This window comes from Chiloscyllium punctatum, chromosome 32 (assembly GCF_047496795.1).
Source record: "Chiloscyllium punctatum isolate Juve2018m chromosome 32, sChiPun1.3, whole genome shotgun sequence".
Lineage (NCBI taxonomy): Eukaryota > Metazoa > Chordata > Chondrichthyes > Orectolobiformes > Hemiscylliidae > Chiloscyllium > Chiloscyllium punctatum.
Window position 1 is genome coordinate 30,402,850 of NC_092770.1, and position 21,632 is coordinate 30,424,481.

Here is a 21,632-nt window from a genome sequence, read left to right on the forward strand (position 1 = left end):
ATTTACCCATACCTACACCAATGTCATCTACAGTATTCATTGCACCCAATGTAGTCTCTTCTATATCGGGGACACAACACACCAACTTGCGGATCATTTCAGAGAACATCTCTGGGACACCCACACCCACCAACCCCACCGCCCCATGGCGGAACACTTCAACCTCCCCCTCCCACTCCGTCAAGGACATGCAGGTCCTGGGCCTCCTCCATCACCACTCCCTAACCACCCGAAGCCTGGAGGAAGAATGCCTCATATTCCGTCTTGGGACCCTGCAACCACACGAGATAAATGTGGATTTCAACAGCTTCCTCATTTCCCCTCCCCCCACATTATCCCAGTCCCAAGTCTCCAACTCGACACTGCCCTCTTGATCCGTCCATTACCATTCCCATCCATCCACTCTACTCTCCTCTCTGACCTGTCACCTTCTCCCTCACCTTCATCTACCTATTGCATTCCCAGCTACATCCCCTTTTATCTCTCAGCCCCTCGGCCCACAAGCCTCATTCCTGATGAAGGGCTTTTACCTGAAACGTTGAATCTCCTGCTCCTCAGAAGGCCCTGGGTCTAGCCTCACCTCAGAGATTTGTTTGATCCTGGTTGAGAACCTGAGAAGGCATTAATTCAACTGGGCCTTTATTAGAAACATCAAAACTAGGAACTTGGTTTGGTAATTTTTCCATTTGTCTTCCTAACTGCTTGCTGCCTGTGTACTTGCACTGACCAGTGTACAGGGACACCCAGGACCCTCTGTATATCACTGACTGGCATACACCCTCATTCTCTGGAGTTTCAGGCATTGAGAGGTAATCTAATTGAAACTAAAGGGTTTAACAGGGTTAATGGCTACATCCCTTGAATGGACAGTCAGGGAGTTTTCATATCCTAGCAAAAGGACATGACCACCACTGGCACGGCCAGCATTTATTGCACATCCCTAACTGATCTTGAACTGAGTGGCTTGTTAGGCTTTTTCAGGGGGCAGGTAAGAGTCAACCATATTGATGTGGGTCTGGAGTCACATATAGACCAGACTAGGCAAGGATGGCAGATTTCCCTTCATAAAAGACATGAGCGACCCAGATGGATTTTAAATGACAATCTACATTGGTGTCATGGTCACCATTACTGAGCCTAATTCCAGATTTATTAATTCAATTTGAGATTCCACTTTGGCAAGAATTGAACCTGTGTCCCCAATCACTGGTGTCATCCTCCAGCTTACTCCAACATCCCAGATGTTATTAATTGAGTTGAAATGTCACCATTTACCAATGATGAGATTTTTACCATGTCCCTGGATCTCTGGATGACAATGAGCAGTAATATTACCATTGTGTCATATGTAGAACACCCCTTCTCCACATCATGCAATTTCCAAATTGTTGCAGTGATGAAACATTGCTTCTTTATTTTTATAATCACACCAAGATCAATAAATCCATAGTTGCTCACATCAAAAATTCAATCCATTTAACATTATTAATGGAATGCATGGGGTTTACAGAGACCAGGGGCACTGTAAGCCAATCTGAATACAAACTCTGGCATGACTTAACGTGCTATCAACTTTATAGAATGCATTCCTGAAATGAAGTAATGACTGAAGATTCCCATTTGTGCTACACTTCCTTCGTTGCTGGATACAGGTTCCAACACGGGCAAGGTTCATCTGTTTTATTCACCTGTCTGGGTCATCAGACTATGAGGGGCAGAGGGGCGGAGGGACGGGGGTGGAGGGGGGGGGGGTGTGACCTCCTCAAGGTCATTCACACCATGAAGTTCCCTTGACAAGTTGGGGAAAATACACATTCCCACCCATCGGGAGTGGTGGGGTGGGGCGAGGGAGAATCAAGACTCAACAACTAATCCTGTAAATCCAGGAGGAAATTTAGGTGAAACGTTTACCCAGTGAGTGGTGAGAATGTGGAACTTACTCCCACAGGGATAGTGTGAGGCGAACAGCAGAATTGCATTAATGGAGAGGCTGGATAAACAAATGAAGATTGGGTTACTGCAGTTGGGGTGTGGGATGAGAATCACATGGGTCATAAACACCAGCAGGAAGCATTTGGGCTGAACGGCCCGTTTCTCTCTGCATAGTCGATGTAATATAACTTTCTTCCAAGGCCAATTTATTTTACAATGTTTATAGTTACCAATAACCAATCATATAATTTGAATGAAGGCCATTTCTACCAGGCAATCTTAAAAAAAGCCAACAATTTTTATGAAGTGGTTAAATATAACATTTATAAGCCAATAAAACAGACTGCGCCTTGAACCTTGATATTCAGTCACAGCATTTAGTCCAGATCACATGAACTCACTGAGATGTATCTCGATAGTCCCCATTCTCACAATGATAACTGTTTTGATCATCTACCAGTTCCTCATGTGCCTTTCCCCTCCTTATTCTCCAGCTCTCTTTCCGTGCTCCGTTGATTTGGCTGGTAGCACCATAGGACATTTTTTTCTTTGGACTGATGTGGTTGTCTTCACTGAGTTCAGTCTCCTCTGCCAGCTCATCGTGACCGATGATGCCACACTTGTCTTCACTGCCCTGGTCAGGATCTGCCCAGTCCTGCTTCTCCCCTGAGGCAAAGATGCCATAGAAGATGACGCCACTGTAATGGACCACTGAGGCGATCACAAAGACGTGCTGCCACTCCTCCCGGGTCTGAGGACAATGAATTAAATCGAAATGCATCAGGAAACACTGATGGCTTTCAATTAACTTGGAAAGAAACCAGAATCTTTCAAACACAGGCGGATCCCACCAACAGCAATGAAATCAACTTAGCCAGCTTTGTTAGTTAAGGGTTAATTACTGGTTATAGAGTCATAGAGATGTACAGCACGGAAACAGACCCTTCGATCCAACCCGTCCATGCTGACCAGATATCCCAACCTAATCTGCCCACCTGCCAGCACCTGGCCCATATCCCTCCAAACCCTTCCTATTCATATACCCATCCAGATGCCTTATAAATTTTGTACTCGGACTAGCCTCCACCACTTCCTCTGGTAGCTCATTCCATACCCGTACCACCCTCTATGTGAAAGGATTGCCCCTCAGGTCTCTTTTATATCTTTCTCCTCTCACCCTAAACCTATGCCCTCTAGTTCTGGACTCCCCAACCCCAGGGAAAAGACTTTGTCTATTTATCCTATCCATGCCCCTCATGATTTTATAAACCTCTATAAGGTCACCCCTCAGCCTCCGACGTTCCAGGGAAAACAGTCCCATCCTTCAAGATTAGATTAGTTTACATTACAGTGAGGAAACAGGCCCTTCAGCCCAACAAGTCCACACCGACCCTCGAAGCGCAACCCACCCATAACCCTACATTTACCCCTTACCTAACACTACGGGCAATTGAGCATGGCCAATTCACCTGACCTGCACATCTTTGGACTGTGGGAGGAAACCAGAGCACCCGGAGGAAACCCCCACAGACACGGGGAGAACGTGCAAACTCCACACAGTCAGTCGCCTGAGGTGGGAATTGAACTTGGGTCTCTGGCACTGTGAGGCAACAGTGCTAACCACTGTGCCACCGTGCCGCCCTGTTCTGCCTCTCCCTATACCTCAAATCCTTCAACCCTGGCAACATCCTTGCAAATCTTTTCTAAACCCTTTCAAGTTTCACAACATCTTTCCGATAGGAAGGAGACCAGAATTGCACGCAATATGATCTCCCAACTCCTGTACTCAATACTCTGACCAATAAAGGGAAGTCTGATGAGGTCCTGGGGATTTATCCACTTTTCTGTGTTTCAAGACATCCAGCACTTCCTCCTCTGTAATGTGACATTTTTCAAGATGTCACCATCTATTTCCCTACATTCTAAATGTTGCATGCCCTTTTCCACAGTAAATACTGATGCAAAATACTCGTTTAGTATCTCCCCCATCTCCTGTGGCTCCACACAAAGGCCACTTTGCTGATCTTTGAGGGGCCCTAATCTCTCCCTCGTTACTCTTTTGTCCTTAATGCATTTGTAAAAACCCTTTGGATTCTCCTTAGTTCTATTTGCCAAAGCTATCTCATGTCTCCTTTTTGCCCTCCTGATTTCTCTCTTAAGTACACTCCTACTGCCTTAATACTCTTCTAAGGATTCACTCGATCTATCCTGTCTATACCTTACATATGTTTCCTTTTTCTTAACCAAACCTTAATTTCTCCAGTCATCCAACATTCCCTATACCTACCAGCTTTCCTTTCACCCAGACAGGAATATACTTTCTCTGGATTATTGTTATCTCATTTTTGAAGGCTTCCCATTTTCCAGCCGTCCCTTTACCTGGGAACATCTGCTCCCAATCAGCTTTTGAAAGTTCTTGCCTAAAACTGTCAAAATTAGCCTTCTTCCAAATTAGAACTATCCTTTTCCATCACTATTTTAAATCTAATAGAATTATGGTCGCTGGCCCCAAAGTGCTTCCCCCACTGACACCTCAGTCACCTGCCCTGCCTTAGAGTACATCAAGTTTTACACCTTCTCTAGTCGGTACATCCACATACTGAGTCAGAAAACTGTCTTGCACACACTTAACAAATTCCTCTCCATTATGATAGTACCAGTCTATATTTGGAAAGTTAAAATCGCTGACCATAACCACTGTATTATTCTTACAGATAACTGAGATCTCTGTACAAATTTGTTTCTCCATTTCCCTCTATTAGGGGGTCTATAATACAATCCCAATAAGGTGATCATCCCTTTCTTATTTCTCAGTTCCACCCAAATAATGTCCTTGGATGTATTTCAGGGAATATCTTCCCTCAGCACAGCTGTAATGCTATCCCTTATCAAAAATGCCACTCCCCCTCCTCTCTCGCCTCCCTTTCTATCCTTCCTGTCGTATTTGTATCCTGGAACACTAAGCTGCTAGTCCTGTCCATCCCTGAGCCATGTTTCTATAATTGCTATGATATCCCAGTCCCATGTTCCCAACCATGCCTCGAGTTCATCTGCCTTCCCTGTTAGGCCTCATGTATTGAAATAAATGCAGTTTAATTTTTCAGTCCTACCTTGTTCTCTGCTTTGTCCCAACCTACCCTGACTGTTTGACTCGTTTCTGTTCTCAACTGTACCAGTCTCAGATTGATCTCTTTCCTGACTATTTCCCTGGGTCCCACCCCCCACTTGTTTAAATCCTCCTGAGCAGCTCTAGCAAATCTCCCTGCCAGTATATTAGTCCCTTTCCAATTCAGATGCAATCCATCCTTCTTGTACAGGGCACTTCAACCCCAGAAGAGATTCCAATGATCCAAAAATGTGAATCCTTCTCCCATACGCCAGCTCTTCAGCCCTGCATTCATCTGCTCCATCCTCCTGTTCCTACCTTCACTAGCTCATAGCACTGGGAGTAATACAGATATTACTACCCTTGAGGACCTCCTTTTTAAATGTCTGCCTAACTCTCTGTATTCTCCCTGCAGAATCTCATCCTTTTCCCTTCCTATGTTGTTGGTTTCAATGTGGACAATGACCTCCTGCTGGGCCCTCTCCCCCTTGAGAACATTCTGCACCCTCTCAGAGACATCCTTGATCCTGGCACCAGGGAAACAACATACCATTCTGATTTTTCGCTACTGGCCACAGAAACATCTATCTGTGCCTTGGACTAGGGAATCTCCTAACACAATTGATCTCTTGGAACCCGACGTACCCCTCATTGCATAAGAGCCAGTCCCAATACCAAAAACTTGGTTGTTCGTGCTACGTTCCCCTGAGAATCCATCACTCCCTACATTTTCCAAAGTTAAAAATCACACAACACCAGTTTATAGTTCAACAGGTTTAATTGGAAGCACACTAGCTTTTGGAGCGACGCTCCTTCATCAGGTGATAGGTGAAGGAGCGGTGTTCCGAAAGCTAGTGTGCTTCCAATTAAACCTGTTGGACTATAACCTGGTGTTGTGTGATTTTTAACTTTGTACACCGCAGTCCAACACCGGCATCTCCAAATCATGACTACATTTTCCAAAACAGCATCCTTGTTTGAAATGGGTATAGCCACAGAAGACTCCTGCACTTCATGCCTACTTCTCTTACCTTTCGTGGAGTTAACCCATTTGAGTGACTGTATCTGAGACTTTCCCCCCTTCCTATGACTGCCATCCATCACATCCCTTTGCTCTTGTAATTCCCTCATTGCCTCTAACCGTCTCTCCAACCGATCCATTCGATCTGATAGGATTCGCAACCAATGGCATTTATTGCAGATATAATCCTCAGTGACACATAAACTCTCCCTAAACTCCCCCATCTGACAAGAAGAGTATATCACTCTACTAAGGGCCATTTTTGCTTCTTTCGATATACAGACCAAGAAAATAGCACGGTCTTATTCCTCTAAAAAACACCGCTCCAGGCTAACTTAATACTTATGGCTTATATTTTTGAGTTTAATCAAGAGGCATATCTCAATAAAACTTATAATCAAAAAAGAACCCACTCTACTCACTACTGCAGACTTACTGTAAGGCTACGCTTAAAATATTCACTTCTGTTTCTGTGCTGTGATCTCTCCCAAACAGGTTCCTCCAAGATTAGTTGTGAATTTCCCAGGTGCACTCTAATGTCCAGTGATACGTGAATTCAAACAGCAAAGGCAGTAACTGTGCAGGTTCACTGCTGTGTCAAGGAACAGTGTGGGTTTATTTCTCTCTCTCTCTCTCTCTCTCTTGCTCTCTCTCTCTCTCTCCTGCACTGACCTCACCTTGTGCTGCCCTAGTCTGTTCCTCTCCCTTTTAAAACTGCTGTTGTTTTAACTTTTTTTTCTCCAAAGTTCCAAAACAATGCAACAGCATATAAACAGTAATTGCTGCTCCTGGAATTCGAGAAAATCAACTCCAACACCTAAAATACCTCAAAAAGGAGCAGCCTGTTTCAGCCATCTTGGATTACCCCTGTCTTTACGCTTGCTTGAAATTTCTGTCCAGTAGCCAGGGTACTTCATCCCATCAGGAGGAGGTGGCTGCATGGACAGTGCAGCACTCCCTCTGGACCACATTGGGAGTGGAGGGTGAGGATCATCAGATCAACCATGAGTTTACTGACTGGCAGATTTGATGGGCTGAATGGCCTACTTCTGCTCATGTCTTAGAATCTTAAAACTGAAAACTTTCAAACATAGAAGGGAGAGTGCTACCAAGTGGTTTAAGGCAGACTTGTTAAGACCACGTGGTGTGTGAAACAGAAAAAGAGACTGTGGTCCACAACAAATGGATCAACTGACAAAGTCATATTTTAAAATTATAATTAAATTAATACATCAATAGCACAAGATGCTATTGAAACCAGTATGTTGCTGTTATATTGATATCTGCATCCTCTTCCATATACAAATGTATATGGAGCTGTCTGATATTATTAACAAACATCCTGCCATTCAATATGATCACAGCTGATCACCCAACTCATTCCCTGTTCCTGCTTTCACCTCATAGCCTTTCATCCCCTTAGCTCTAAGAATTATATGTAGGTCCTTCTTGAAAATCTTCGATGTTTTGGCCTCAACAGCTTCCTGGGGTAGAATCATAGAGTTATACAGCATGGAAACAGACCCTTCGGTCCAACTCGTCCATGCTGACCTATTTCCCCAAAATAACTAGTCCCAATTTGCCTGTGGTTGTACCAAATCCCTCTGAACCTTTCCTATTCATATACCTGTCCAAACGTCTTTTAAAAGTTGTAATTGTTTACTGTTTACCTACTGTTTACCTCGGGCATTCTGTTCCACATACAAATCACCTTGCATGAAATAGTTGCCCTCCCCAGTCCCTTTTAAACCTTTCTCCTCTCAGTTTAAACCTATATCCCCTACTTTTGAATTCCCCTACCCTACAGGTTCACCACTGTCCTGGGTGAATCTCCTCTGAAGCCTCCCTCACACCTCGCCATTTATCCATAAGTGTGCTGCTCAGAACATCACACAGTCCAGCAACTGAGAAATTAGATTAGATTACTTACAGTGTGGAAACAGGCCTTTCGGCCCAACAAGTGCACACCGACCCACCGAAGCGTAACCCACCCAAACCCATTCCCATAACACTACGGGCAATTTAGCATGGCCAATTCACCTAACCTGCACATTTTTGGACTGTGGGAGGAAACCGGAGCACCTGGAGGAAACCCACGCCGACATGGAGAGAATGTGCAAATTCCACACAGACAGTTGCCTGAGGCAGGAATTGAACCCGGGTCTCTGGGCCTGTGAGGCAGCAGTGCTAACCACTGTGCCACCTTGCTGCCCGTAATCTTCACAAAACCAGAAATTGCAAGAAAAGCTCAGCAGGTCTGGCAGCATCTGTGAAGGGAAATCAAAGTTAATGCTTCCTGTCCTGAGGAACTTCTGAGGAAGAGTCACTGGACCCGAAACATTAGCTTTGATTTCTCTTCACAGATGCTACGAGACCTGCTGAGCTTTTCCAGCATCTTCTGCTTTTGTTTCTGATTTGCAGCGTTCTGCAGTTATTCAGATTTTGCTGAGAAACTGTCATTCAGGAGTAGATGGGAATGTTAGCTTTACCTTGTGCGATGTCATTGCTCCAACGATTAGTGGGCAAATCATTCCCGACAGTGTTCCCACACCATTGGATATCCCCATCAGGATACTAGCATAACGAGGGGCAATGTCCAAGTGATTCACGTTGAACCCTGGATTCAATAACAATGTGGTACAATCCTGATCAGTTAAGAATAGATTACAGAGCTAAGTCATTGTCATATACAGCCCAATAGGAGGCACAGTAGGTAATGTCCTTGCCTCTGAGCTAGAAGCTTTGAATTCAAGTCCCATCTCAAAACCTGATGGCCAAGGAAGTTTGAGTTCCTAACACAGATGGAGTATTACCTTGTAAATCCTTCCAATGTCACAAGGGCAGGAGAGATTCCTGGCCAGCCACGACGATGGAAAGGGTATTGGATTCCTTACAGTCACCCTGTGTAACTGCACTAGTACTTGGGCAAGATCCCTTAATTCAATAGACATGAGTGTGAGGCAAGGTCATGTCCATGGAATTGCCTTTAGCTTTTCTCAGCCTGTGTCTTGGTCCCTGAATCCTGAACACAAGCTTTGTACAGCGTGGCCTGTGGTTAGGGAGTAGTGAACAGGATGTCCTCAAGTCCATATGGCCAGAGAGAATGTTCCTGAACCCATTGCTCATTCACTCCCCCTCACAACCCAACTGTTGCCTTAAACTGGAGAGTGATGCAGGTAACCCACCCACAGCTTCCAACCTCATAGTCCGGGAACCCCGCACTGCCCGGTTCTACCTCCTTCCCAAGATCCACAAGCCTGACCACCCTGGCCGACCCATTGTCTCAGCATGCTCCTGCCCCACTGAACTCATCTCTACCTACCTTGACACTATCCTATCCCCCCTAGTCCAGGAACTCCCCACATACGTTCGAGACACCACCCACGCCCTCCACCTCCTCCAAGACTTCCGTTTCCCCGGCCCCCAACGCCTTATCTTCACCATGGATATCCAATCCCTCTACACCTCCATTCGCCATGACCAGGGCCTCCAAGCCCTCTGTTTTTTCCTCTCCAGATGTCCCCAACAGTACCCTTCCACTGACACACTCTTATTCGTTTGGCCAAACTGGTCCTCACCCTTAACAATTTCTCCTTTGAATCCTCCCACTTCCTCCAGACCAAAGGGGTAGCCATGGGCACACGTGTGGGCCCCAGCTATGCCTGTCTCTTTGTTGGCTATGTCGAACAGTTGATCTTCCGTAATTACACCGGCACCACTCCCCACCTCTTCCTCCGCTACATTGATGACTGCATTGGCGCCACCTCGTGCTCCCGCGAGGAGGTTGAGCAATTCATCAACTTCACCAACACATTCCACCCTGACCTTAAATTTACCTGGACCATCTCTGACACCTCCCTCCCTTTCCTGGACCTCTCCATCTCCATTAGTGACGACCGATTTGACACTGACATTTTTTACAAACCCACCGACTCCCACAGCTACCTGGATTACACCTCTTCCCACCCTATCTCTTGCAAAAATGCCATCCCGTATTCCCACTTTCTCCGCCTCTGCCGTATCTGCTCCCAGGAGGACCAGTTCCACCATAGGGCACACCAGATGGCCTCCTTCTTTAGAGACCGCAATTTCCCTTCCCACGTGGTTAAAGATGCCCTCCAACGCATCTCGTCCACAGCCCGCACCTCCGCCCTCAGACCCCACCCCTCCAACCGTAACAAGGACAGAACGCCCCTGGTGCTCACCTTTCACCCCACAAACCTTCACATAAACCAAATCATCCACTGACATTTCCGCCACCTCCAAAAAGACCCCACCACCAGGGATATATTTCCCTCCCCACGCCTTTCCGCCTTCCGCAAAGACCGTTCCCTCCGTGACTACCTGGTCAGGTCCACGCCCCCCTACGACCCACCGTCCCATTCTGGCACTTTCCCCTGCCACCGCAGGAACTGTAAAACCTGTGCCCACACCTCCTCCCTCACCTCTATCCAAGGCCCTAAAGGAGCCTTCCACATCCATCAAAGTTTCACCTGCACATCCACCAATATCATTTATTGTATCCGTTGCTCCCGATGTGGTCTCCTCTACATTGGGGAGACTGGGCGCCTCCTAGCAGAGTGCTTCAGGAAACATCTCCGAGACACCCGCACCAATCAACCAAACCGCCCTGAGGCCCAACATTTCAACTCCCCCTCCCACTCTGCCGAGGACATGGAGGTCCTGGGCCTCCTTCACCGCCGCTCCCTCACCACCAGACGCCTGGAGGAAGAACGCCTCATCTTCCGCCTCGGAACACTTCAACCCCAGGGCATCAATGTGGACTTCAACAGCTTCCTCATTTCCCCTTCCCCCACCTCATCCTAGTTTCAAACTTCCAGCTCAGTTACTGTCTCCTTGACTTGTCCGACCTGCCTATCTTCTTTTCCACCTATCCACTCCTCCTTGACCTATCACCTTCATCTCCTCCCCCACTCACCCATTGTACTCTATGCTACTCTCTCCCCACCCCCACCCTCCTCTAGCTTATCTCTCCATGCTTCAGGCTCACTGCCTTTATTCCTGATGAAGGGCTTTTGCCCGAAACATTGATTTCGCTGCTCATTGGATGCTGCCTGAACTGCTGTGCTCTTCCAGCATCACTACTCCAGTATATGGAGAGTGATGCAGGCTATTGGGAGGCCACTGAGCTCAAAGTGAATTTCCTGCCTCTTAAAACTCTCGAGCCAATTAGTCCCACCATCCCTACTCTTCCCACATCCCTACTCTTCCCACATAGCCCTGCAAATTCAGTCTTTTCACTTTTTTGAAAGTTATTATTGAATCCCTTTCCACTGGTTTTTTAGGCTGCACCTTCCAATTCACTGGTCACTGTGTTAAAAAAAAACTCGTCCATTGATTCTTTAACCAATTGCCTGGTCACTGAACCTCCAGCCAAGAATCAGTTTCTCCTTTTGTATAAGATGTGTTTGTTAATGTTGTGCTATTAATATTGTTAAGATGCATGGGGGAAGGACATGGTTTAATGAAGCACTGGGAACACTTGTAAGGGGAGTCTGTTGAGATTTGTGAGAATCTGTGTGTACAGGACAGATCTGCATGCTGCTGCATTCCTGGAACAGGGAAAGGATTGCATTTAGTTTCACACTCTGGCCTGCGATCCAATTAACTGTGTTGATTGTCTATGCTTTTCTCAGACCAGAGCAAAACTAAAATTGGGCTATGTTTATGGGGAGGTGGTGACGTCTTGGTAAATCCTGAATTAGTTAATGTAATGTTAAACCCAGGCTAACTTCCTGGGGACCTGAGTTCGAACCCCACCAAAGCTGGTGGTGAAAATTTAATCTTAAAGTAAATTTGGAACAAAGTGTTACTCCAATGGTGACGTTGTTAATTAGCATAAACCCTATCTTGTTCACCGATGTCCTTTCCCATACCCAATTTGGAGAGCCACTCAGTTTGAGGGCAATTAGAGGTGGGTAACAATGTTGGCCTCAATGGAGATGCCTAAACCCCATAAAAATAATGTTTAAAATCCCACATATTAACTCACAGAGCCATGGTAAGTTATAAACAAGCCAAGATCTAGCGGAAAGTTGACATTGGTTTGAGGGGCTGAATGTCTTCCTCCTATCACAATGTCCCAAACCAACTCAGAAAGTTGGTCTTTCAGCCCATGGCGAGGGCAGTTTGTGATGGGAAAGACACATCAAACCGAACTAATAAACAGAACCCTGAAATTGGGATGATCAGAATGTAGGAAATCTCACCAGAAATTGCAAATCCACTAAATCCAACAGCAAGCACCAGGAAAGAGATGGCAACTTCTCTGGTGTGGGAGTAACCAACAACCAGCAGTAAGGTAGCCTCCATGCCAAATCCTGAAGAAAATAAGATGTTATGTTAGTGTCTGGAATCATCACTTCAACCTCTGTGTAATATGCTGTGTTTATCCCAGTTCATCGCAAGTCCCCTGTACCAATTTCCTGGATTGGTTCCCAGTGCAGCATTGTTTGGAATTAAAGGCTCTCATGTTTGGTTTAATGGAGGAACCTTCATCAGCCAAAGCTCAAAGCTCTGGAGTTCCCTTCCTCAACCTCTCCATCTATTTTTCCTTCTTTAAGGCCATCTGAACAAACCATGTTTTTAATTAAGCTTTTGATCACCCATGCACAGTATGTAGAAACATTCAAATAGAAGCAAGAGTAGGCCATTCGGCCCTTCGAGCCTGCTCCACCATTCAACATAATCATGGCTGATCATCCAACTCAGTCCCCTGTTCCTCTTTTCTCCCCCTTGCCCTTTGATCTCTTTAGTTCTAGCAGCTGTTTTCTCTGGGAGTGTCAGAGGCTGACGGGTGACCTTATAGAGGTTTATAAAATCATGAGGAGCATGGATAGGCTAAATAGCCAAGCTTTTTTCCCTTGGGGTGGGGGAGTCCAAAACTAGAGGGCATACGCTTAGGGTGACAGGGGAGGGGAAATATAACAGAGACCCAAGGGGCAACTTTTTCACACAGAGGGTGGTACATGTATGGAATGAGTGCCAGAGGAAGTGGTGGAGGCTGGTACAATTGTAACATTTAAAAGGCATCTGGATGGATATATGAATTGGAAGGGTTTAGAGAGATAGGGGCCAAAGTCTGGCAAATAGGACCAGTTTAATTCAGGATATGTGGTCGGCATGGCTGAGTTGGATCAAAAGGTCTGTTTCCGTACTGTACATCTCTATGTTTCTATGTCTAACGCCTTCTTGAAAACATTTATTGCTTTCTAGTTCCCTCTGTAATAAAAACAGAAAGTGCTGGAGAAGCTCAGCATGTCTGACAGTTTCTGTGAAGTGGGAAAGAGCAATAGAACTGGTTCCAAAGAAGAATCACACCAGACTGGAAACACTAACTCTGTTTCTCTCTCCACAGAAACTTCTGAGTTTCTCCAGCGTTCTCTGCATGCATCTTCAGATATCCAGCTCTTGCAATCCTTCCCTTTTAGTTTAGTTCCGTATGTAGTTTATGTCAGCCTTTGTATGTTTGATGTTCCTGGACGCTGCCCTTCAGGATGGACATCCAGGCCTCGGAGAGATTGCAAACAGGAGTTATTGGAATGGGACCGGGGTGAGAGACATTCACTCTGTGGAACGACTGAAGAAGCTGGGATGGTTCTCCTTAAAGTAGAGATCATGGGGATTTAGAACATAGAACATCGAAACGTACAGCACAGAACAGGGTCTTTGGCCCACAATGCTGTGCCGAGATTTAATCCTAATGTAAAATATAGTAACTTAACCTACACACCTCTCAACTCACTGCTATCCATGTGCATGTCCAGCAGTCGCTTAAATGTTCCCAATGACTCTGCTTCCACCACCACAACTGGCTACGCATTCCATGCATTCACAACTCTCTGCGTAAAGAACCTACCTCTGACGTCTCCTTTATACCTTCCTCCTAATATCTTCAAACTATGACTCCTCGTACCAGTCAATCCTGCCCTGGGGAAATGTCTCTGGCTATTGACTCTATCTATTCCTCTCATTATTTTGTATACCTCGATCAGGTCTTCTCTCTTCCTCCTTCTCTCCAGAGAGAAAAGTCCGAGCTTATTCAACCTTTCTTCATAAGGCAAGCCCTCCAGTGCAGGCAGCATCCTGGTAAACCTTCTTTGCACCCTCTCCAAAGCCTCTATATCTTTCCTATAGTAGGGCGACCAGAACTGGACATAATATTCCATGTGTGGTCTCACCAGGGACTTGTAGAGCTGCAGCAAAACCTCGCGGTTCTTAAACCCAATCCACCTGTTAATAAAAGCCAAAATACCACATGCTTTCTTAACAACCCTATCCACTTGGGTGGCAACTTTGAGGGATCTATGTACTTGCACACCCAGATCCCTCTGTTCTTCCACACTGCCAAGAATCCTATCTTTAATCCTATATTCAGCATTCGAGTTCGACCTTCCAAAATGCATCACTTTGCATTTATCCAGGTTGAACTCCATCTGCCATTTCTCAGCCCAGCTCTGCCTCCTGTCTATGTCGCGCTGCAGCCTGCAAATAGCCCTTGATACTATCGACGACACCTCCAACCTTTGTGTCATCTGCAAATTTACTAACCCACCCCTCAACCTCCTCATCCAAGTCATTTATAAAAACTCTAAAGAGCAGAGGCCCAAGAACAGAGCCCTGCAGAACCCCACTCATCACTGACCTCCAGGCAGAATACTTTCCATCTACAACCACTCTCTGCCTTCTGTCAGCCAGCCAATTCTGAATCCAGATCGCCAAATCTCCCGGTATCTCATACTTCCTGACTTTATGAATGAGCCTACCATGGGGAACCCTATCAAATGCCTTGCTGAAGTCCATATACACCACATCCACCGCTCGACCTTCGTAAACCTGTCTTGTCACCTCCTTAAAGAACTCAATAAGATTTGTGAGGCATGACCTGCCCCGCACAAAGCCATGCTGACTACCTTTAATCACACTTCTTGAAATGTATTTGTTCAAGGGATTTATGTCCCACAGGCTGAGCTAGTATCGATTGGTAGCCCTTGAGAAGGTGGGAGTGAGCTGCCTTCTTGAACCGTTGCAGTCCATGTGCTGTGGGTAGACCCACAATGTCCCTTAGGGAGGCATTTCCAGGGTTTTGACCCAGCAACACTGAAGGAACAATGATATATTTTCAAGTTAGGATGGTGAGTGGCTTGGAGGGGAACTTGCAGGGAGTGGTGTTCCCTTGTGTCTGCTGCCCTTGTCCTTCCAGATAGAAGTGGTCATGGGTTTGGAAGGTGCTGTCTGAGGAGCCTCAGTGAGCATTGATAGAACAAGTGAGGAGAAACTTTTTCCATTGGTAACCAATAAACAGAGATTGAAGGTAACTTGTGAAGGAAGCAGAAATGAAGTGAGGTGTCATGATCTGGAATGACCTGCCTAAGAGGAAATGGGAAGACATTGAAAAGGAAATTTGAAACGAGGAATCAGATAATTGGTGGGGGGGTGGTGCACAGCTGCCTCACAATGCCAGGGACCCAGGTTCGATTCCACCCTCAGGTGACTGTATATGTGCAGCTTGTATGTTCTCCCTGTGTCTGTGTGGATTTCTTCCCACACCAAAGTTCCTGTTCCTGTGCTGTCTGACTCCATGTGTAGGTTAGGTGGGTTGGCCATTGGAGCTGCATGGTTACAGAGATAAGGTGCAGGGGATGGGTCTGGCTGCCATGCTCTTCAGGGGGTCAGTGTGGATACAATGGGCCAAATGGCCTGCTTCACACTGTAGGGATTCTATAAACACTTGAAGAGAAAACATTTGGTCGGAAAAGAGCACAGAAATGGGCCTAATTGAACAGTTTTATTTAAAGAGCCAGTACAGGCCAGAGGGGTAGAATGGCCTCCTTCAGTGCCGTGATCCTACACAAGTTGACAAAGGGGAAAAAAACTGATTGCAGAAAGTTGTAAAGGTCAACTGTCTCGGCACTGGTTTGTCAGTGGTTGCCATGGCAAAAGCTAGCAATGGTCATTGTCTTGTCAGAAGATTTCAGACATTTCATTGCCTCTTGAAAACACTTAGAAGGCCATCGCTCAGAGATCGAAAGGGCAGCGTGTCAGAGGGTGAGGAGTTTTATAAAGCTCCTCCTCTCCCAGTGCACAGACTGACTCGGCACGCAGAGACGGCATGGTTTGGAAATCTCACAGCTGGTCAGTTAAGAGGAAGCAACTCCCCCACCTCACACTCTGGCCAAATCTCTGCCTCATAATTCTGCAGACTGAGTAGGATTGATGTGGAGAACATAATTCCATTTGAGGGGTGTCCAAAAATATATCAGAACCTCCCCCTGCCCCCCATAAATAACAGACTGTCACAAATAAATTCAATGGGAAATTCAGAGGAAACCTTTCTTACTCAGAGAATGGTTAGAATGTGGAACTCACTCCCACAGACAGAAACTATGTTGGATAGCATTGACAGATTTATTGGGAAGATGGATAAATGCATGAGGAAGAAGAGAGCAAAAGGATAGTTGATCAGGTGAGATGAAGATGGGCAAGAGGAAGTTCACGATGAACAGAAAGACTAGCATTGCCCACAGGGCTGAATAGCCTGTGGTTGTGATATAGAAACAACATGATTTAAATTTCACACCCCTCCCCACAGCAAGCAATCAACAAATGCTCCATGGTGTGTGTGTGTGAGTGAGAGAGAATGTGTGTGTGTGTTTTTGTGTGTGTGTGTGTGTGTGTGTGTGTGTGTGTTTTTGTGTGTGTGTGTGTGTTTTGTGTGTGTGTGTGTTTTTGTGTGTGTGTGTGTGTATCCATGTGTGTCTGTGTGTGCATGTGTATGTGTCTGTGTGTGTGTCTGTGTGTGTATGTGTCTGTGTGTGTGTGTGTGTGTGTGTGTGTGTATGTGTCTGTGTGTGTGTGTGTGTGCGTGTTTTTGTGTGTAGCCCTAATTCTCACTCTCTCCCCAGTTCCCCACCTTCTCTGCACACATTCTGTTCCCACTCCACTTGCTAATCCTGGGCCTTGTTGTGGGGGTGTAAACAGACCCAGAGTTACAAAGGCTGGGCTGCACTTCTTTCACAAACTTCAGGATACACTGCCTGCTCCCACTTTGGCCCATCCCATACCCCCCACAACTCACTATTCCCATTCCTGATTCAAACCTGACAGTGTACTTTACTGACATCAGTAAGGGATGGGTCATACAAACAGACCTCAGTCTGCCCTGACACAATACCCCCAACCCCTGCAGCCTTCCAGCCGTTTCTCCACCAGTTTGTTCCATTTTCGATCCCCTTTGATCCTTCCGAATTGGTAAACTCAGTCCATTCCAGGCTAAAATGCTGATTATGTCTGCCTCAACTCCCCTATTGTACTCTTTGCTACCTTCCCCCACCCTCCTCTCTGACCTATCACCTCCATCCCCACCCCATTCACCTAGTATATTCGTTGCTACCTTCTCCCCAGCCCCACCCCCACCCCCTTATCTCTCCACCCTGGAGGCTCCCTGCCTCTATTCCTGATGAAGGGCTTTTGCCTGTAACGTCGATTTTCCTATTCCTCGGATGCTGCCTGACCTGCTGTGTTTTTCCAGCAACATTCTGATCTGAACTCCAGCAGGGAATCCCACAGACTCACGTTTCAACGTGTGAGGAATTTTTCCTTGCTCTTGCTTCTGAATCTCTAGCATTCAAACTTGTATCTCTCTTGTTCTACTATGTGAAACGTCCTTTTGTTAATCTTATTTGTAGAAAATTATGAGGGGCATAGTCAGAAAGATATATTTTCCTTTATCAATGACCAGGGGTCGTTGCTTTACAATAAAGGGCTGGAGGTTTTGAGGGTATTTAAGGAAGAATGTTTACACCCAGAGAGTGGTGAGGATCTGGAACGTCCTGTTTAAAAGGGTGATTGAGACAGGAAGCCTTGAGATATTTAAGAAGTGCATAAATGAGCACTTGAAGCACCAAAGAAGACAACGTGAAAACAACAAATGCTGGAAATCATGTGGGTCAAGCAGTATCCATGGAGAAAGAGCAAGCTGACATTTCAAGTTCTTCATCAGAGCTCTGACCCAGACTCGAAATGTTAGCTTGCTCTCTCTCCATGGATGCTGTCTGGCCCACTGTGATCTCCAGCGTTTGTTGCTTTCAGGACAGATTCCAGCATCTGCAGTAATTTGCTCCTCCACAGAATACAAACTCCCAGGCCACGTACTGGAAAGTGGGATTGGGGTAGATCAGTGTTTGGTGACTGGAACAGACAAGATGGGGCCAAAGGGCTTTCCGGTAGGCTGCAAAATTCTGGGACATAATCACTTCTATTATATCACTCAATTATCTCCTTGTCCCTAATGAGAAAACCATTTGGTCCTCCAGGGACTGCTTTATAGTTTTGACTTCCCTCCAGCCAGACAACAACTGAGTGAAACTAAAACAGTGATGTTTGGGACACACTCAGCAGGTCTGGCAGCATCTGCAGAGAGAGAAACAGAGTTAATGATTCAGGCTGGTCACCTTCAATCACAACCCTCTACAATATCTATTCCTCAGACCGAGATCCCATTGAAGTGTACGATAGTGACATCTGGTACCTATTTTCTGATAGACCCAAGATTCTGTTAGGTTCTGATTTTGTTTTAAGTTGCATTTATACAATCATCATTGAAACCATTCAACAAACAACAAAACATCTTTCTCCCGAGCGAAACAAAGCAGTAAGCCTGAATAAATCAGGAGTCGAGAGTGTGTTGCTGGAAAAGCACAGCAGGAGCAGGAGAATCAGGTTTCCTGATGAAGGGCTCCAGCCTGAAACGTCAATTCTCTTGCTCTACGGATATTGCTTGACCTGCTGTGCTTTTCCAGCAACACACTCTCGACTCTGATCTCAAACCTCACTTTCTCCTGAAGAGTCAGGATCTGATTGGTGTATTACCTCCACAGTTCATGATCTTCCGGACGGTTGTGGTGGAGAGAATATTTCTGCTCCTCAGGAAATCGGCGATTTGTCCACCGATTGGGACAACGATGGTCATCACCATGTGAGGCACAGCCGATAGCATACCCACCTGCCAGGAAGAAGGTTAAATACCGTACTTTTATCACTTCGTGAGGCTCAATGATGTTGGAACAATTTGGATTTGCTGAGTGACTCCAACTCTTACTCTCATTAGGTGTGCTGTGTAGATGCCTCCACATCCAAAATCAATTGTCACAATTTTTAATTGTTTGTTTAATCATAGAGCTACAGTTATGACTTCCCTCCACAACTCCTCTTCATTCAGGGCTCACCCTGGGAAAGGGTATCTCTACACACACCCCATTGTAGAATAGTAGAACACAGGAGGCCCTGTTGGGCTGATTTTAAAAAAAACACAATCCAACACATCCCATTTTCCTGCCCTTTCCCATGTGGATCCCTCAAATCTTCTCTTCTAGGATACCTCCAACTCTCCATTTGCAAGTTAGTACTGAATCTGCTTCTATTGCCCTTCAGGTTCAGACTGCAACAACTTAGTTCTGGAGATGAGTCATATTGGATGCAAAACATTAACTCTGTTGCTCTCTCCATACATGCTCCCAGACCTGCAGAGTTTCTCCAGCACTTTCTGTTTTTTTGCCTCAACTCCCCAGTCTGTTTCTTCAATCAATTGTGCCAACGCTCACTCTGTGGCAGCAGTGTATACCACCTAGTGTGTATCAACACATCACCCATTCACCCTTGGGAAGCACCTTCCAAACTGTCAATCACTACCAACCAAGACAAGGGCAGCAGATACATGGGAACACCATCCCTTGAAATTTCCCCTCCACATCACTCACCATCCCGACTTGGAAACATTTCAGTGTTCCTTTAGTGTCACTGGGTCAAAATCCCCTCCCTACGGGCATCGTGGGTCTGCCTACAGCACATAGAGTCATACAGTCATAGAGATGTACAGCATGGAAACAGACCCTTCAGTCCAACCTGTCCATGCCAACCAGATATCCCAACCCAATCTAGTCCCACCTGCCAACATCTGGTCCATATCCCTCCAAACCCTTCCTATTCATATACCCACCCAAATGCGTCTTAAATGTTGCAAATATACCAGCCTCCACCACTTCCTCTGGCAGCTCATCCATACACTTACCACCCTCTGTGTAAAAATGTTGCCCCATAGGTCTCTTTTATATATTTCCCCTCTCACCCTAAATCTATCAGCCTCCGACGCTCCAGGGAAAACAGCCCTAGCCTGTTCAGCCCCTCTCTATAGCTCATATCCTCCAACCCTGGCAACATCCTTGTAAATCTTTTCTGAATCCTTTCAAGTTTCACAATATCTTTCCAACAGGAAGGAGACCAGAATTGCATGCAATATTCCAACAGTGGCCTAACCAATGTCCTGTACAGCCACAACATGACCTCCCAACTCCTGTACTCAATACTCTGACCAATAAATGAAAGCATACCAAACACCTTCTTCACTATCCTATCTACCTACGACTCCACTTTCAAGGAGCTATGAACCTGCACTCCAAGGTCTCTTTGTTCAGCAACACTCCCTAGGACCTTACCATTAGGTGTATAAGTCCGGCTAAGATTTGCTTTCCCAAAATGCAGCACCTCGCATTTATTTAAACTCCATCTGCCACTTCTCAGCCCATTGGCCCATCTGGTCAAGATCTTGTTGTAATCTGAGGTAACCCTCTTCGCTGTCCACTACACCTCCAATTTTGGTGTCATCTGCAAACTTACTAACTGTACCTCTTATGCTCGCATCCAAATCATTTATGTAAATGACAAAAAATAGAGGACCCAGCACCGATCCTTGTGGCACTCCACTAGTCACAGGCTTCCAGTCTGAAAAACAACCCTCCACCACCACCCTCTGTCTTCTACCTTTGAGCCAGTTCTGTATCCAAATGGCTAGTTCTCCCTGTATTCTGTGAGATCTAACTTTTCTAATCAGTCTCCCATGGGGAACCTTGTCAAATACCTTACTGAAGTCCATATAGATCACATCTATCACTCTGTCCTCATCAATCCTCTTTGTTACTTCCTCAAAAAACTCAAAATTCCCTCCCTGAGGGCATCATGGGTCTACCTACAGCACATGGACTGCAACAGTTCAAGAAAGCAGCTCACCCCCACCTTCTCAAGGGCAACTAGGGACGGGCAAGAAACACTGGCCCAGCCAGCGACACCCACATTCCATGACTTAACAAAAACAGTTAAATCTCTGGCCTTAGATTGCTGACGTTCCCCATTCAAAGTAGTTATTTATCTGATAAACATGAATCTATTGAGTCTCCCCCATTGAAACTGCAAAGAAGTTCATTTTTCCTCTGAACGAGCCCCTAACTTTGAGAATGTGACAAAACATATTGATGAAGGTAGAGCAGTGATGTGGATTTTAGCAATGTGTTTGATCAGCTTCTCCCGGTAGGCTCATTCAGAAAGTAAGGAGGCATGGGATACAAAGATGTCTGTCCGTCTGGTCACAGAGTTGGCTGGTCCATAGAAGACAGAGGGTGGTGATAGATGGAAAGTATGCAGCCTGCAGCTCGGTGACCAATGGTGCTAAACTGCCTCCCTGCAGTTCATCCACAGTGCTATTCCGGATCAACAGAATTA

General features: G+C 45.9%; 1 protein-coding gene across 1 annotated transcript in view; it reads right to left on the reverse strand.

The window, feature by feature from the left end:
* Window positions 1-1,737: 1,737 nt before the first annotated feature.
* The window catches only part of slc17a8 (solute carrier family 17 member 8), an 84,307-nt gene continuing 64,412 nt past the window's right edge, over window positions 1,738-21,632 (reverse strand). The window contains exons 9-12 of the mRNA XM_072551988.1: window positions 18,951-19,083; window positions 12,290-12,400; window positions 8,549-8,676; window positions 1,738-2,683 (exon numbers count right to left, since the gene is read on the reverse strand). Coding sequence (XP_072408089.1) covers window positions 2,330-2,683; window positions 8,549-8,676; window positions 12,290-12,400; window positions 18,951-19,083 — 726 coding nt within the window. The 3' untranslated portion in view covers window positions 1,738-2,329. The remainder of the gene's footprint in view (window positions 2,684-8,548; window positions 8,677-12,289; window positions 12,401-18,950; window positions 19,084-21,632) is intronic.